At 35.8% G+C, this 19,515-nt stretch overlaps 1 protein-coding gene across 2 annotated transcripts in view; it reads right to left on the bottom strand.

Annotated features, from left to right (window-relative positions):
* LOC145688861 (uncharacterized) overlaps positions 1 to 19,515 on the bottom strand; it is a 402,147-nt gene that overhangs the window by 113,225 nt on the left and 269,407 nt on the right. The window contains exon 3 of one of the 2 annotated variants that reach the window (XM_081763029.1): positions 13,083 to 13,354. The exons of the other annotated variant lie outside the window; for it this stretch is intronic. Coding sequence (XP_081619155.1) covers positions 13,083 to 13,192 — 110 coding nt within the window. The 5' untranslated portion in view covers positions 13,193 to 13,354. The remainder of the gene's footprint in view (positions 1 to 13,082; positions 13,355 to 19,515) is intronic. 2 annotated transcript variants of the gene reach the window in all.

The raw sequence follows: 19,515 nt of genomic DNA on the forward strand, positions 1-19,515 counted from the left end.
TTTACAATATAAAACGGTAAACTGTTGGCCATGGGTCATATTACGGTGAATTTCAATTTAATTATCATATAGAAGTATTTCTTTGTTGAATTACAGATACTTTTCAGTGGGAAATAGAATGAAATTAGAAAGTATCAAATCAAGGTCAACTTAAAGGGGAAAAAATGTAAAATTCGACTGTGTTTCGAAAGCCTAGTAGTAAGTCCTATTCCTATTATTACAGTTACAAATATTAATATCCGAAAGTTTCTTTTCAGTTAGGTATACTCATCTCACAAGTAAAGGGTTCAAATGGATGAATCGAGTTGCGAGATGAGACATAGTGCGCCAGATAGAGAATGTGAAAATATGTGTATGTGCAAAGTTATAGCGGCTGAGCGCCATAAGAAACGGAGGGGGTCAAAGTTGGTGGGAGAAGGGCTATGCTATGTTATTGAAATACTCAAATAAACTGTCGAATCTTCAAAATAGTGAAAGATAGACAACACAAACGGGTTTAGTTTCACATATTGATAAAATAAGAATGAGCAGAGTAGATCACGAACCTCCGCTGCCATTTTGAAATCCGCCATTTTGAAATCTGTGATATTTTTGAAATGGAAAGGTAGTCATGTGATGTATCAACTAGGGCCAGTATGTTCTCAAAAAGTTAATTATGAACTTTAGTGGTCGTTATTTGTACTTATTTGGAAGATTTAGGATCATCTTTATAGTTAGGTAAACACATGTAAGTTAAACATGTCTACAAGTCAAGAAAACAGTGAGATTTGATATCAAACAGTGAAATTTGTTAATAATGTAATAATATACAGCTTGGATATCAAAATTCACTGTTAGTTTTCTTGGCTTATAGATATATTAACTTACACGTGTTTGTATGAGTATCAATCTCCTAGATTTTCGTAAATAACTATAAAGATGATCCTAAATCTTTCAAATAAGTACATATAAAATCATTAAAGTTCATAATTGTCTTTTTAGGAACATGTTGGCCCTAATCGATGTCACATGACTACCTTTCTATTTCAAAAAATATCACAGATTTGAAAATGGCGGATATCAAGATGGTGGCGGAGGTTCGTGATCTATTCCGCCCATTCTTCTTTTGTCAATATGTGAAACTACCACCGTTTGGGTTATCTATCTTTCACTATTTTCACGATTCAACAGTTTACTTGATGTATTTCAATAACATAGCATAGCCCCTCTCCCACCAACTTTGACCCCTCCATTTCTTACGGTGCTCAGCCGCTATAACTTTGCATATACACATATTTTCACATCCTCTATCAGGTGCACTATGTCTCATCCCGCAACTCGATTCATCTATTTGAACCCCTTACTTATCAGCTAAGTACAAAGAAACAAATGAAAAAAAAAACAAGAAAAATAAAGGCCTTGAAATTATTCAATTAAAACATAGACAAATTCATCTGTGTTCAGAAGATGCTGTCTACAATGCACTGAACAGAGTGGGTTGGTGTGTCAGAGTGAGTCAGTGAGTCAAAGTGGTTCATGGTAGGTCGGTGGGTCAGAGTGGATTACGGTGGGTGGTGGGTGACAGTGGATCAAGTCTTGTTGACCCACGACCCATTGACCCACTCACATATCTTGAACCACTTAACAAACTTGACCCATGACCTACTGACCCACTCCATCTCTGGCCATGCCGTACTCATACACTAATCATGAACCAGAATTCCATAAACAAATTATTCTCCATTTTATGTGATGTGTTTTATTAAACAACATCAAATGTTGATAATTCATGTTTGCCCCCGTAGTATATCAATACCATAGTAGGATATTAATCTCGAATCAGCATCCCTAAATGAATATAAAAAAACGCAATTAAAATTTTATCCAAACTTGGACACTTTTTTACCAGTGGCCTCTACCCCTAATACTGTGTGCAACCAAATTCGCATTAATGTTTACCCCTGTAGTAACAATATGGTAGTAATTTTTTTCACATAAAATATTAATCTTGAATCACAACAAAAAATGGGAGCTTACTAAAGGATATTGAATTGAAATGCTACCAGGAGGCTAAACAAGCATGGCAAAAGCCACAAATGCGTTGGATGGAAAAAGGGCATAGACTCGCTTACGTCCTTATTACATCAAACCCCTCAATTGCTCACGGGACATTTCTTCAATCGTGCTCAACCTAGATTACCAACATTTTAGTAGTACTATTTCCATATCCTGTTTATTCAAGGTGAGATCCCCTGAAATGATCATCTCAGTAACTATTCTCATTCTAACCCTCAAACGCTAAGGAGGACTGAGTGTGATGAGGGTCATCATCCTAGTGAGGATGATCACCTTTGTACATGAATGTTACGAGTTAAACCTGTCAAACTGACAGAAAGTGGAAAACATGAAAGAAGAAGATTTACTGGAGCTAGATTACATCCTATGAGTCTGAGCAGTCAATCCAAACAAGAGAATAAGTGTTCCCTCTTCTCTCCTGAACCTCATGGCAGTCTAGCTGGCAGCTAAGAGTGTCCTCATCAATTCCTATTTAGAGACTCACCCTTTCCCTTCAAAACACACCCCTTACTACGTCTCTCAACCCATACGAAATGCTTTATACTTTGTATATAGACTTCCACCTACGCAAATTGCTACCCTACTCTCTGAAACACACGCAGACACACATATATATACTGATTTTAATTATCTACTTCAAGTAGCCCCTTAAAGGTCTTGCGCGAATGCATGCTGTGTGTTTATAAAGGCAAGGCCACTGCCCCTGTGTCCCCTTCCCCCTTCTTTCTCTTCAAATGATACGCTCTCACAAGTTATCTACACATCCACTCAACCGTCCATCTAACAGCAGGAAACAGTCTCGTTTTAGCTCAAAATTAATCTGTTTCGTCTGTTAAAGTAAACTCGGTATATATGTATGTATGCATGTATATACGCATATGTATAAGTGTGTGTGTGAGTGAGTTTGTATACATACTGTACAGCACATGCATATTGGAAGTGACTCAGTTTCAAAATTAAAAGTGTTCCCTCTTTCTCTGTGAGTCTATCAGTATGTGAAGTTCAAAGCTTTACTAGAGTAATCTAGATATACATTGACTATATTTAGAGAGCGATATAAAAGTTTTTAACTGCTTCATAGAATTCTCCTACAGGTGCCGCTTGGCTAAACGAAATAGTAGAGTAAAGAGTAATGAGTCATTTGGACGTGAACTTGAGAATTATCTATAATATTTTCTTAAAAACTAGATTAATTCAATCTTTATTATTATTATTATTATTATTATTATTATTATTATTATTATTATTATTATTAGTTGGTCTACCAAAACTCCACTGTACACAGTATTTTCCTTGTTTGTGCGCATGCCCGTCTAGGAGACTTCAAATCTCAAATATTATTCGCTGAATTGCCATCAATTTTAACCAGAATGTAGAAAGCAGAGCCCATGAGGCAAACATGCAAATGCAAACATGACCCATGATCCATTGACCGACCACCCATCGTCCGTGTCGCCACGTTTGGCCTAATCCTCGTTTCGCCTAACCAATTATCTGACACTTTTCTGACAGATAAATGATAAGATTTGTGTCCGCCATTTTAGGCGAAAAAAGGATCCTCGTTTGGCCTAATCCTCGTTACGCCTAAAATGGCGGACAATAAGAAAAAATCGTGGAAATTCAACTAGAGGGAAATTATATAAGAGAAAATTCTCTAGTATATGGTCCTAGTAAATACATAAAGGAGTTTTGGTAATCCTAACTCCTCGAAAACAGTTAATATAATATTAATCTAGGGCCCTATATATTTTGCATTTCTTAATTCTTCATGAATATATACGAATATATATGAGTAGGTGAATAGCAAAACCCGTTAAATTCACATTTTAAAATTTGTGACAAATCGAAAAAAACTTTTTAAACACGTCATAATTGTAAAATAACATTAGAAACTAGAGAACATTAAAAAATTAAGAATAATGTGAGTGTTGGTCTGTCGAAAGCTGTATAATCACACTAGTCTGTGAATTGTGTTATTGAAGAAAATAGTTTGGATTTAACAGGTTTTGCGTATGTAAATGAAAATAACAGCTTTTGCATCTGGACGAGCGGCCATTTTTGTTGAGGCTCAAGATACAAAACCTATCAAAAAGAAAGGGAGTCAGAGTCAGATATCAGTATTATGTCTGCTAAAATATTGGGGGGGGGGGATGTATTATCAACTATACATTGCACAAGATTGGCATAAATGAATATGGGTATATAAATGCTACATTAATTTTGTTCTAAATTGAAAACAATGGATCCAAATGTACAAAAAATTGAATTATATAACCTCCTCTCCATCATCATCTACTAAATGGAAATCCATATCGTCGTCGTCCTCTGGTGCATCACCATTTTCTCGGTTTTATATTCCTCAAAAACCTTTTTGTAAAACGTGAGATTTGAGCTGCTTTCAATCGTCAAACCCTTCGTAACTACAAGCGGAGTTAATTATACCCATCCGCATACATTTCTAAACTGAATGACTATATTTTGGAAGAGTTTGTAACCTTTTATGGACTAACATAGGGTGAATATTAATTTGCCAACTATCCCAATATATGAATTTGAAATATAGCAAAACAAAATGTGCAAATGTTGAGTTTGAGCAAAACAGTGACAGAAAGAGAATCAGAAATGGTAAATAAGTGGAAAAATTTTTAAACATGTTGTACCAGAAGCACGTTATAATTTTGAATGATAATTGACACGAGACATTTTAAGAAAGAGGTTCTGCTGAAGCTGAAGAGACCTTTTAGAGAAGAACCTATTCCAATAATGTTCTGTCCAAAGTAAAGAGTTACCCTGAAATACAAAACAAACGACTTTTAACCATAGATAGTCCACTCACCTTGTCTTTTTGGCTACATTTCGTTTCCAGTTTTTCATGTGTCTTGTACGTTTTCTAGACAATTTTGGTATTGTCTGATAACAAAATTATGATCATCGCTGCTTAGAGTATCGTTTTCTTTCGATTTTGCGTGCATTTGTCTAGTAATTATTAAAGAAAAGCAAATAAGCACAGAAAAGTTTCACGAATAGTTAGGTTAAGACGTATAGAGTCTCCATTTTCAGTCCAGGGTGCGCGGTGCCTCATTAGTAGAGCGTTCACCTCCGGTGCTTGGGGTCCCTGGTTCGATCCCAGCTCGCGCCATGTGGACTTTGTGGTGGAAAAACACCATGCTCGTGGGTTTTCTCGGGGTTCTCCCACTTTCTTCATTTCATCCATTTCTCATCATCACCGTCTCCTTTAGCCTAACTGACATAACGTGGGACGTAAAACTAAAGATTTCATTTTCTTTTTTTTTTCAATTTTCAGACCAAAAATAAAAAAAAAAATAATGAAAGCACACACTTCAAATTTTGCCAAATAAAATTTCGAATGATTTACAAAGAGTTGCAATAAATGTTGAGATTACTAAACTAATCCTATACAATACGAAACCTCAAATTGTTTGAAATATGGAATTAACCGGGTTTGATTCTGCTTTTCTCATTAGGTTATTTGCAGGTTTGGGATTTAACAGTTTATGAAACTGAATATGGAAGAGGGATTTAACTGGTTTTGCATCTGTATTTCTCAGTTCTTCACATAGTAGGGATTTTTTTTCGAAAAATTTCCCTCCAGTTTTATCTCCACGATTTTTTTATAGTCCACCATTTTAGGCAAAACGAGGATTAGGCCAAACGAGTATCCTTATTTCGCCTAAAATGGCGGACATAAAGCTTATCTTTTATCTGTCATAAAAGTGTCAGATAATTGGTTAGGCGAAACAAGGATTAGGCCAAACGATGCAAGATCCCCATCGTCACCCACTCCGATCCACTGTGATCTACTCCGACCCATTACCCATTATGACCTACTCTGAAACACCACCCACAAAAACCCATCGTCATCAACTCTGACCCACGGTCCACATCCTTCTCTCCACTGGCTAAAAAGTTTATACTTGTAATCAAAACATGATTGTGAAATTATCATTAATCGGAGTTTGAATTTCTACCCCCAATTGCTCAAGAACCGCTCCGTTACAATACTGGTGGATCTGACCTTTACGATATACAGTGGCGTATTTACGATTTTGTTTCGGGAGGGGTTTTGCTAACTTTCGGGGGGAGACTTTGCCTGAAAATGTGAAAATTCTGCAAGATATTTAATATATTTTACTATAGTAAGTAAGATTTTGGGAGGGGCTTAAGCCCGGAAGCCTCCACTGACGATATACAATAGTAAAATGTTTGTTATGGTCTAATTTATGATGGATTTCAATTGCAATTTCAGTACTGTATGATTTAATCTGTATCTGTGTCATTTATTAATTAATCTTTAATGTCAAGCAATACCAGAAGTTTTCGTCTAATACACTTTGATCACTTATTTTCTGTAAGTTAGCCACTGAAAGCGTACGGAACCGGGACGGACAGCCCCGAAACTGAGTACTGAAATTATTGCATTTGTGTGAAATTAGTCCACACCATGCATTCACTTCCTCCTGTTAATAATATATAGCATTAGCTGAAAGTACACGTTTCGTTCGTCAGACCAACAACTACTACAAAAGTCGCGCCTCCCCATGCTGATAGGACTAAACTTGAACAAATTTGTGGTTGTCACTATTCATCTCAGCGACTTCAAAAACTATGAATTGGACAATAACATTGGCCAATTTAGACATTTTATTTTTCACACCCTCTCTCCTAATGGAGAGAGACTAAACTTGGACTAGAACGGCTTCGGGGACGTTACCGTTACCCGCGAAGATGCTAACGGATTGACCCTACTAGTGAATTCGGCCGAAATAATTGTTCCAGTTATCTATACTGCAATAAACATAATTCAAGAATTCGCTTTCATACAAGAGTTATTTTGTGGAATAATGGATGAAGATGAGTAACTGTTACCCGTGAAGATCCCAACGGATTGACTTTATTAAAATTCGCTTTCATACAAGAGTTATTTTGTGGAATAATGGATGAAGATGAGTAACTGTTACCCGTGAAGATCCCAACGGATTGACTTTATTAAAATTCGCTTTCATACAAGAGTTATTTTGTGGAATAATGGATGAAGATGAGTAACTGTTACCCGTGAAGATCCCAACGGATTGACTTTATTAAAATTCGCTTTCATACAAGAGTTATTTTGTGGAATAATGGATGAAGATGAGTAACTGTTACCCGTGAAGATCCCAACGGATTGACTTTATTAAAATTCGCTTTCATACAAGAGTTATTTTGTGGAATAATGGATGAAGATGAGTAACTGTTACCCGTGAAGATCCCAACGGATTGACTTTATTAAAATTCGCTTTCATACAAGAGTTATTTTGTGGAATAATGGATGAAGATGAGTAACTGTTACCCGTGAAGATCCCAACGGATTGACTTTATTAAAATTCGCTTTCATACAAGAGTTATTTTGTGGAATAATGGATGAAGATGAGTAACTGTTACCCGTGAAGATCCCAACGGATTGACTTTATTAAAATTCGCTTTCATACAAGAGTTATTTTGTGGAATAATGGATGAAGATGAGTAACTGTTACCCGTGAAGATCCCAACGGATTGACTTTATTAAAATTCGCTTTCATACAAGAGTTATTTTGTGGAATAATGGATGAAGATGAGTAACTGTTACCCGTGAAGATCCCAACGGATTGACTTTATTAAAATTCGCTTTCATACAGGAGTTATTTTGTGGAATAATGGATGAAGATGAGTAACTGTTACCCGTGAAGATCCCAACGGATTGATCTATTAATGAATTCGGCCGAAATAATTGTTTTAGTTATCTACTGCAATAAACATAACTCAAGAATTCGCTTTCATACTTTTCTGTAACTTTTAAATTTTATGGTTGTGTTATTGGTTTATGAATTTAAATTAATCAATTTCTGAGACGTAAATTAATACAAAGTTAATTCAAGTAGCGAAATGGATGATTACCAGTAATTGAAATAGATTGTAGCTATCGGTATTAATAAAATAAAAAAGTGAGATGCATCATTTCTATTTTCTTTACACAAACATACAAGAAGTTCTAGTGAGTATTTACATATTATTTATGAATAAATAACCTGCACGGAGGGAGACGTTACCGTTACTCGTGAAGATGCTAACGGATCGGCTCTCAACGAATTCGGCCGAAATAATTGGTTTAGTTATCTACTGCATAAACAGTACTCAAGAATTCTCTTTCGTTCAAGAGTTCAAAAGTATCCTGTACAGTAATGTAGTACTTACTAACATTACAATATCATGACTCGTACTTGTATGATCTAATAAATTAATTTACTAAAACCAATCAATAATAGTGATGTGTGTGGAAGACCAAAAATATTTTTTGAGTTTAATTTAACGAGGTTTTCCTTTAACAAGAGTAATGATGTTTGAAATACTATCCAAACATCCGTATGAAACCTTATTAAATAAACTTTACAAGAATACCACCAAATCATCTTGCGTTTCAACCATATCTCTGTTCCCTCCCTTCAGATCGTATGTAAAAGTAGGTACTTTGTTCAAGGAGGGCTGGAAAGAGGTTTCGAGAGATATGAGAAAAAACATATACACTCCCCGAAGAATATATATTAGAACATCATCTTTTGCCTGTCTGTCAGACAGGAATATAACGATAAGGTATCTCTCACGCTCTCTGTTTGACGCAGTTCAGAAAATATATGAAGCAACAGCCTCCCTTGAACTTGTAAAGCCCATCCTCTTCTGTTTTCGAGATAGGGTCCTCTCATCAGGGCTCTTGAGGTTCAAAAGATGGATGGAAGAGCCCTTCGAGGAGAAACTTGTGTCGTAAATGGGACAGATTAGAACGCCACTAGTGTGGTAAGATATGGAGAGAGCGCCTTTTAGATATCTGGCTTTTACGTTACTGAAAGAAAGAAAGAGAAAAAGAATGCGACCAATCCCTTCATATATTTTTGAATTTACTCAATCTTTTTTCTTCTAACATATGGAGAAAATTTAAACATACACGAAAACTAAATCATATTATGCCTAGTATATATAAGCTTAGTTTGTTCCTTAAGTTGCATAAGTGGAGAAAGTCCAATATTGTTACGCTTCTTACTAACCAGTAAGAGTTGTTACTACTAGTTATGCAATCTTGATTTTACACACTATGAGACAGTTGTTATCAGTTACGTAATTTTGAGTTTAATTTTCACAAATATTTAGGCAAAGAGTTATCAGTTATGCATTTTTTAATTTAAACTTCGGGAAGAATTGCTAAAAGAGTTCTCATTAGTTAATCTTGTTTTTTATATTTTATGAAACGTTAACGAGGGAGTTATTATTAGTTACATCGTCGTGAGCTTAACCTTCACGAAAAGTTAAGCAGAAAGTTATCAGTTGCAATGTTGAGTTTAAACTTTACGAAGAATTATAAATAAATTCTTATGAGTTATACAATCATGAGTTTAAGCTTCACGAAGAAGTAGCGAAAGAACTGCTATGCAATATTGAGTTCAAACTTCATGAAGAGCTACGCAATGAGTTATCAGCAATATAGTCTTACGTTTAGACTTCAAGAACAAATATAAAATGTTCTTGAACTTTACTAAGAGTTGACGTAAGAGTTGTTATCATGTTATGCAATCGTGAATCATGTTATCATGTTATGAATTTCAACTTCACAAGGAGTTACACAATAAGTTATTAATTACACACTCCTGAGTTTAAACATTACGAAGAGTTACGGAAATTCTAATCAGTTATACAATTATGGCTTAACCTTAACAAAGAGTTAAGAAAAGATTTGCTATCATGTTATGCAATCTTGAGTGTATATGCAAGTATTATGCAAAGAGTTATTAGTTATTGAATCTTAAGTTTAAACTTCAAGAAAAAGTAGAAAAAGAGTTCTTATCACTTATGCAATAATGAGTGTAAACTTCACGATAAGTTAGTGAAAAAAATTGTAATCAGTTACGCAATTAGTATCATAAACTTCACAAATAATTATCTATCAGCTATATAATTTTGAGTTTAAACTTAACGAAGTTAAATGTTGCTTGCCAAAATGATGGACTTGCTTCAAATATATTTTCCTTCAAATACCTTTTGTTAGCATCAAAACAATGAAATATATTGCAATATACTATAAAACAATACATATATTTAAATCAGTTCAGAATGCTCTAAGAGCATTGTCAAAAGGAACTTAGAAGTAATGGAGAGGTGGAGTGGGAAGGATAACTATGATTTTTCCTACATGTAAAAGTAAATCTTTTTATCCGCACCTTCTTCTGTTTCTCGCAAAATATAATCTCTCTATGACTCACGGTTCCTAAGATATGACTCCTTAAATACCCCGAAGTTCGAACCAGTGGCCAGTATCTGGGGAATGGTGGTCAGTTGGTCAGTGACCATCGGTTATTATTTGGTATCAAAATGTTTACCATCCTTTAAGGTATTGATCAATACCAATATTGTTTCTCTATGACTTACAGTTCCCGAGATATGGCTCCTTAAATCTCCCGAAATCGGAACAATTTTTTGACTAATATCTCGTTAACGGTAAGTCATAAAGAGATGATACTGGTGTTAATCAATACCTAAGAGGATGATAAACATTTTGGTACCAATATTAACTGGTGGCTACTGGTCAAACCAGTGGCCAGTTGGACAGTGGCCACCGGGTACTACTTGGTACCAGAATGTTCACTTTCTCTTAGGTATTAATCAACGTCAATATCATCTCTGTATAGCTTATGGTTCCCGAGATATGGCTCTTTAAATCTTCCGAAATCGGGCAATTTTTGGCCAATATCTCGGGAACGGTAAGAGTGACGCGAAAAATTCCATCACTTTCTCAGATAGTTTTTGATGTTCTATTGAATGGAGGGCTCAAAATTGAAAAATTCTGAAATAACAGGCAGACAGACAGACATACAGACATGGAGAATTCAGTAACGAATTTTTAAAGTTCGTTGAAAAATGAGATACTATTTTTTTTACCCTCATAATTATGAAAATATGTTATGAAATTTTGTTGAAAAGTTTGCAATTTACTGTTAACTGAAGGAAAGAAAAGCATTTGGAAATGGCTTTGTTCTTGGATTTCTCTTGAAACAAAGAATACAGAAAATGTTACGGAGAAATACTAGGCAAAAGAAGTAAAAGCAAACAACGGAAAGTAAGAAAGAAAAGAAAAGAAAAAGATTCCTATTCGCTCAAGCGATGAGCCAATCAAAACTTCCCTTTCCCATTTTCTTTTCTTTTCTTTTCTATATGTATTTTCTATTGCTAAACTATACATTCTCTCAATAATACGTACTACGTAGAATGGTTGCAAGTTCTTCTTTGGTGTGTGTCTAGAGATTGGAAGGGGGTTAGAGGGGTGGAAAAGAAAAGAATTACCTATTTTAAATTGCATATTAGATGCTAGATCTCTTTTTAACATTCCTATTCTGTCTTTCAGTGCAGCGCTAGTCTGGTTTGTAAGGCGGAAAAGTTGAAAGAAAGAGAAAACTCAAACCAAGACTCAAAAAAGACCCCCCCCCAAAAAATCGATTTTCTTCCAGTTCTGAAAGAGATTTTTGTATAAACATTATTCTATATGTATTAGGGATCGCTACCATCCATGGATTCCAAAAATGGTAGTAGATATGGATTCCCTTTTTCTGTTCTTTTCTTTTCTTTCAGAAAAATACATTATGAATTTTAACTTACTTTTGCCAAAAGTTTTCATCCTATATTCTTTCTCAATACATATATTGTCCACACTTTCATGAAAGGATTCCCTCCTCTCTCTCTCTTTCTCTCTCTTTTTGTCTATATGTCTGCGTGTGGGATGATTTGTATAAATGTAAATGTAGGTAAAGCAGAGACGGAAAAAGAACCAAAAATGAAATCTTCCAGCTTTTTCAATCATTATATATCTATATATACATATCAACATTGACGGTTTCCTTAAGATTTTTTCTTTGTTTCTTTGCGCATTCTCTTTTACCCTATATTAAGAGCTTTTCATAACTGTTAGAGCAGTACTTTTTCTGTGTTTTTCTAGCCCCCTTCCTCACCCCGCTGAAAGAAAAGGATTTTTTTTTTCAAGGAAAAAGCTCTGAAGAAGTTTACTTCAAATGATTCTTCATATCATTTGCTTTTTACTTTCCTCTCTATCAGTTTCTCTCCTTCTTATATTTGAAAAAAAAAGAAAGAAACACAAAAAAAGAGGGAGAGAAAATCCTTTCATATTACTTTCCAACAGATTTCTATTCCCATACATATTCCAATCCGTATATGTGTGTTTGTATGTGTTGTATGCGTGAAATCTATCTCTATGAGCCGCGATTTCTCGTACCTTTTTATATCATTTCTATCCTTTTGTCTTCAGTACTTTTTAAAAAAGATTTTTTTTTCTTCCCACTATCCCCAACACAAAGACAGAAATAGACTCTCATAATTTCTTTAGTATGTGTTCCCCAAGAGATAAGAAATTATTCATGTTGTCTCGAAAATGAGACGAGAAGCCGAGTCCCATAAGCAACACTAATTTACCCAAGTTTTTAGATTTCAAACACTCTTCCAGTGTTATATGGTTTATACATAAATAATAATAATAATAATAATTACTTTTAGATGAAGTTAAGAAAAATTTCAGGACATAAATTTTCAAAACAAGGCCAAAAAATCTTTCCAATAATCAAGATGAGACGGGAAAGAAATCTTCGAGAATCAAAATGGGATAAAATTTTTACAAAGTGTAAAAGAGAAGACAAGAAAACTTTATTTCTCGTCTAATCTCGTCTGATGGGCATCATTATTCAGAATCATTAGCATGTTTCAATAGTTATAATATAAAAGAACCACACTAATATATCAAAACAAGGTTTGAAGCATACTGCAATATCCTTTATTTTTGTAAATAACAATACATGTAGCTTATCTCCAAAAAAGTACAAAGAAGACACAAAAAGCCATGAGAGACCCCTACAACCTCTCCACAGATTCTGCCTCCAAAATACGGCTATAAAAGAACACGTCAAAAGCAGAAAAAAAGATCAGTCCCAGCTAATCATTCCTACCTTTTCTCTTCGCGCTGCTCTGGGCAGGAAATACAATCGCACCTCCGCATTGCACTGGACACGAGGTTCGTTTCGTCTCCGCGCTGCACTGGGCAGGAGGTTCCCTTCATCTCCGCGCTGCAGTGGGCAGGAGGTTTCCATTCGTCTCCGTGCTGCACTGGGCAAAAGAGACCAACCCACCTCCACGCTGCTTCAATCAAGAAATTCCTTTTGTCTCCGCGCTGCTACGGGCAAAAGGTGTCTAACCGTCAACCTCAAAGATCTCCGCGCTGCTGTGGGCAAACGATCGAAATTCATAAAAAAAAAGGACTATTACTTAAAAATACCTACTCATTTGTAGTAAAGTGCACATAAAACTTATATAAAACTTTTAATAATAAAAGGCGAAAAAAGAAAAAAAACTCAGGTATCGTCTTTATCATACATTAAAATACTGAAACAACAATAGGTGTTACATGGTAGAGATTAGAGATTTTATTCTAGATTTGCCGCCCAGTGCAGCAATTGGGCACCACCTGGGGCCAAGGTCTCGCCAATTAATGATGCGAATCGCCGAGAGTGACGAAAAACCCTGGAGTCGCGCATCGTAATGGGTCAGGGATTTGCTGCCCTTCGTAAAAACCAGACTCGTAACTGAGAGCACCTCGTATAAATAGTGTTTTACAGAATCTCCTTTTTTTTACAGAAACGTGTGGGAAAAGACGGTGAAAAGAATTTTCTGCTTTTCTGTGTTTTCTTTCGCAGCTTTCATGTACAGCGTGATGGATGAGACTCGGTGGGATACCAAAAGAACAGGTGTTGCCATAATCTGACAAGGCATCCGACGAAAAACAACAGCAACAACAATAACATTACCACCTTCAAACACATTATGTTCGATACATGCTTCTCTCATTCTTTCATTTTCAGAAGCCAGCCAACAACTTGAAAGAACAAGTAAAAAAAAAAAAAAAAAAAAAAAGTATTGAAATCTCAGTATCTCACGTCAAAGAGAATGAAAAGAAGTCTTTCTCTATAAAACAAAATTTCAGAGTTCTTTTTCGTTACATATAGGCTGAAAGCTTGTCAAAATTGTTCTTGTGTATTCTTTATTAGACTTAAGAACGTGATCACAAACTAACTTATTAAATATACGTTTTGCAAACGATGTGATGGGTTCTTGTTGCGGAATCTGAGAAGAAAAATTAATAAACTGTTAGAAAATTTGAGAAGAGCTGCGAACAATATGAGATTTAAGAGGCTCCATCACGGCGAAATTAAAATACCGCTAATTTTACAGTAATTATGTGACATATCTTCAAAATAGATAAAAGATAATCGAAAAGTGGAACAAGATACCCCCTAGACAATATTATTTTACATGAGGTAACGTTATCACGACTCACTTATCTGCTTTCGATTTCCAGCCATTTAGAAAATCGGCATTTATTTTCGCGAATAGCAAACGGAAAGCTACTAAGTGACTCCTGATAACGGTACCTCATGTAAAATAATATTGTCTAGCGCACTCTTGTTCCACATTCCGATTATATTTTATCTATTTGAAGTTATCACATAATTATTGTAAAATTAGCGGTATTTTAATTTCGCAGTGATTAGGCCTCTTTAAAACAGTTAGAAAGGCAAAAGCAATGGCCGGTATCAAATACAAAAGTAGGGGGACAGGAAGCAACTTGAACAGATGACTAAGTTTCCGATATCTTGTAGTGGTAGTATTATTACTGATGGCATGAAAAGTCAATGTGAAATAAAAACAAGAATTGAAATGGCGAAAGATGCATTTAGGAAGAAGAAAAGTATATTTTTGTGGGTTCCATGGGCAATGGGAAGAAGAGTTCCCGCCAAGGGAATATAGGTATGCTGTTATTTGCTCCACTGGGAGGCGATATTCCCATTGGTTATGAGTCGTTTTCACCACGGAAATGGGAATTGCACTAGAGAAATAATTTCTTTTGATTGCTTGGTTGTTTTGAGTGCGTGTTTGGTAACATGGAGAAGGTATCGTTCCATCGCTTGTAGAAAAAATTGGCCCACGAAAAGGGTTAAGAAGAAAAAAAAAAAGAAACGCATAATGTTTCATATTTATAGAGTACAGTACTCTATGGAGCAGAAACATGCACGTGATGCAAAAGGGATTACAAATTACTGGAGTACTTCAAAATGTGAGTGTGGTGAAGAATGGAGAGAAATAACTGGTTCTAATGGACAGAGTCGGATTTCCGACTAAGCAAACCAGACAAACTGCCTAGGGCCGCAAAAGAAAAGCTTATTTAGAACAATTTCATTAGTGGAAAATTCATCACGGGGTGGTGTAGTGATGGGCGAGGGGCCTCCGACCATAAATTTGCCTAGGGCCACAAGATGTCTAAATCCGCCACTGTCAACAGAAAACGAATAAGGAAATGTTGGATAGAGTGAAAAAGAAGAACCATTTTAGATATAATTGAAAATATAAAGTAAAACAAATTGGAATATTGTCTGAGAACGACCTTATCATAAGAGATATGCTAGAAAATATAGTGGCAGGGAAAATAGGAAGGGCCGAAAGTGGCTACAGTTGATCGAGCTATAGTATTGAAACAGAAAATTTCTAGGTGAGGACAAAGTAGGCCATCTGAAGACCGTTGTGTATAGGAGCATCTCGTTTGTGTCGGGTGATCCACCAATAACGGTAGAATACCTGTGTTGATGATATGGCATGGATAGCGATTTGAACCATAGCTAAATACCACTGTATCTGAACTCTTTTCATTCCTTTCTCGAGTAGAACTCGACATTTAGTTTTGACCATTCCAGTCCGATGTCCAGTCACGTTCGACAAGCGTTTAGCGATAATATGGTAAGAATCTGGAATTTGGAACCTGAAACCTGTTCATAACCTGTACGAAACCAAATACCAAATGCTGCAATTCGGCAAATTAATACCTATTCAAACCTGTTCAGACAAATCGAGAAAAAACTAAAAATTGGACCCCAAAGGGCCAATGCAACACGTGCTCCACACGTCTGGCACCATTCTTTATACACTGAGAAAAATCCGTTATCCGGACCACGGTATATTGTACAAATATACGGAATCCTCTTGCTTACTACAGAAATCAATACGGAGCATACGCTAGCCGTATGCTACATAGGCACTTCCCTTAGACATTACATCAAGCCGTTGCAGGATGTCTGATATCTAACGGTCTTCCTTATATTACATACAATTACGTATGTTACATTCGTCAGCCATATGTTATATTCTAAACGTCCATTTGTATGTGACCGCCTATATTGTTTCATACGGAAAGTACGTACAGATGGAAAGTTACGTTTCCTGTACGTTAAGTCCAAAAACTACAGGATTTACGAATGTAACATACGATTTTACGAACGACACATACATTTTTTTCTCAGTGTACACTGTCTGAAGCATTTGTCTATGTTCCTTTGCATTTTCTTCAATATGTAAATATTCAGAGTAGATCCCATCCCGTTTTACACCATACACCTTAAGCTTCCTTTGGTATCCTCATACGCAGATGACACTTCGAAGAGTAATGTTGCAACACTTTAAGATTAGGAATGGACATAAGGAGAAAATGTACTGATAGTCAGTCCTCTCGTTTATTTTACAATTTATAGTCACGTTGTAGAGTAATGGAATTGAAAATGTAAATGTACAGAGTGGCCCAAAAGTAGGTATCCAGACCAGCATCGATCAAGTATGGCATTTTAATTTATTAAGATAATTAATTTATTTGCTTTGGTTTGTTGCGAGTTTAAAGTGTAAGTGAAAATAAATTAAGAACTAATAAGGAAGGAACTAAGTCAATACCTGTATGTATAACAATAAATAAATGATATAAAATGTCATGACCGATCAGTACGGGACTGTATATCTACTTTTGGGCCACTCTGTAGTGAGAAAGCGCAACTATATTATTTCGCAGCCATAAAACCTATGCTCTTCATGAACTGGAACCTAACTCAAGACCCTTTATTAGAGAAGCGAACATTGTTAATATCTCCTAATATGAATTATTTCTAAATAGTTTACATAATCGAATATCAAATCATATACTCACGCTAATGCTGATAATGAGGCTAGATGAGACGAGAAATAAGATTTCCTAGTCTTGACCCGATTCTCGAGAAAGAATATACCGCATCATCTCGAATTTATCTCCTTTCGTTTTGTAAAAAGTATGTGCAAAATGTATGTCCTGACTTTTTTCTTTACTATATCCAGAAGTTATCAGAATTTGTAATGGACCCTTTTTAAGTTCCATTACAATTCTAATTATAATGTCAAGATAGGGGGCGCGGTGGCTCAGTGGTAGAGCGTCCACCTCCGGTGCTTGAAGTCCCTGGTTCGATCCCAGCTCGCACCGTGGACTTTGTGGTGGACAAACACCGTGCTCGTGGGTTTCTCGGGATTCTCCCGTTTCCTCCCACTTTTCCCCCCCACTATTTCATCCATTTCTCATAATCATCGTCTCCTTTAGCCTAATCATCATATCCGTCGATTTCATTTCATTTCAAGGTAATTATTTTTACCATTTCCAGAATATTTATTTTATTAGTTCTTTCATTTGTTGTATGTTTTCGATGTTCATTTTTTTTTAGGTCAAGTATTGAATTTAATGACAATTTTCGCATTAACAAAATCAATGTTCGAAACAAGGAAAGATAGACAAGGAAGAAGAGATTGGGGAAAGAAGGAAGCGGCCTGCGACTTGTATGATATGTACTATCCTGGCATTTACCTGGTTTGAATGAGGAAAACACAGGAAAAAACTCACTCAGGATTACTGGCCCTGATAAAGCTTTTACACTTTGTGTCCTCACCGGGAAAAATCTGTTCAGATGGAGTGTTCATCTCGTTCCCAAGAGTTCATAACGTAGCCTTCTAAATTCTCCTGATGGATGTCCATAAGGAAGCGATATCTACTTGGTTGGTTAAATTGGTTAACGCTCCTTTCAGTACTTACAGTAGCAGTGTTGCCATGAGACGAGAAGTAACAGTTTTAAATTTGAGATGAGAGGAAAAACACTGCAATTCTCGTCGTTCTCGAGACTAGGGATTTCACAAGTCTCCTCGGAAGCACTAGTTCAACCAAATGAAATGAAATGAAATCTTTAAGTTTTACGTTCCTCGGTTATGCCGGTTAGGCTAAAGGAGACGGTGATGATGAAAGATGTGTGAAATGGTGGAATGAAGAAAGTAGGAGGAAACGAGAGAATCCCTAGAAAACTCACAAAGTCCACACGACGCGAGCTGGGATCGAACCAGGGACCCCAAGCACCGGAGGTGAACGCTCTACCACTGAGCCACCGCTAATTTTAATACCTGACTATAATTTTACTCATATTGAATTTTGACCCCATCTGAAAAGCTTTGGCCCCCAGAAATAAACTCTTACGTACGTGCCTGTTGAAGGACAATTATAGCTTACTTCCTCTGGACCTTAATTTGACTTGTTCCATTCAATAATGACCTTGGAATCGTCCCTAGGTGTGTCATCTAACAAAACTTCATTCTTCTCCACCTCCACACTCACTATCGACTTTCTATAGTATAATCTCTTAAAACTTATCCCCAAAGCTGAATTCTATTTACTTAAATCTCTAGACTTCCGTGCACGCCATTTGAAACACTCGACATTTCGGTGTTTAGACACAGAATTCATCCTAAAACAACCTTGAAATGGCTTTAGGTAATAAAATTTTTATAGTATCTGTATATCGTTGCACTTCAGGAGAAAACACACACACATTCTTCCATACATCCTTTTTGGTGGAATTGGGAATGAAATAATAAATACACCTCGTATATTAACACTATTTTTTTTTTTTTTGCAGACAACAATCAAAACGTTTTCCATAAGTATTTTATTACTTTTTACTTGATTTTTTCCCCCCTCACGAAGATAACTTTCATAATACGAAATACTTATGATATGTCAATTATTTACATTTTGCCATACGGTTCTTGATTGAACGTTATCCTATATAGAGATTCAAGTTAATATTGGATTCTATGTGTTGGTACAGATGGCAGCAGTCTAACTTAATACAGTAGCTAAATTGGAATTATCGTTATCACTTAACAACGAATGGTATTTTATTTCGATATTAATGATATTATTGACATAACAGATAAAGTTGTTGAGATGGGGACTCTGCTGAAAGATACGATAAAAGTGTTCGCACCAGTCGCGACATTTCAGAGTTTGCTTGACGGAGGAGAGGGGGGGGGGAGACTCCTCACCAACACAATAGTTTCACATTTTTTATTAGTAGTTTATTATTAATATTTTCACTTCAGCCCTTCATTGCTTGTAGAAAGATATTTTTCTTGTTTTATTTGTATTGTTCTTTATTTTTGTATTTTGTGTTGTCAACAGCCAAAATCGATCAATGAATGAATCCTGTTACCCATCTCTCA

The sequence above is a fragment of the Thermobia domestica genome, chromosome 7, assembly GCF_964235325.1.
Source record: "Thermobia domestica chromosome 7, izTheDome1.hap1.1, whole genome shotgun sequence".
NCBI classification, from domain to species: Eukaryota; Metazoa; Arthropoda; class Insecta; order Zygentoma; family Lepismatidae; genus Thermobia; species Thermobia domestica.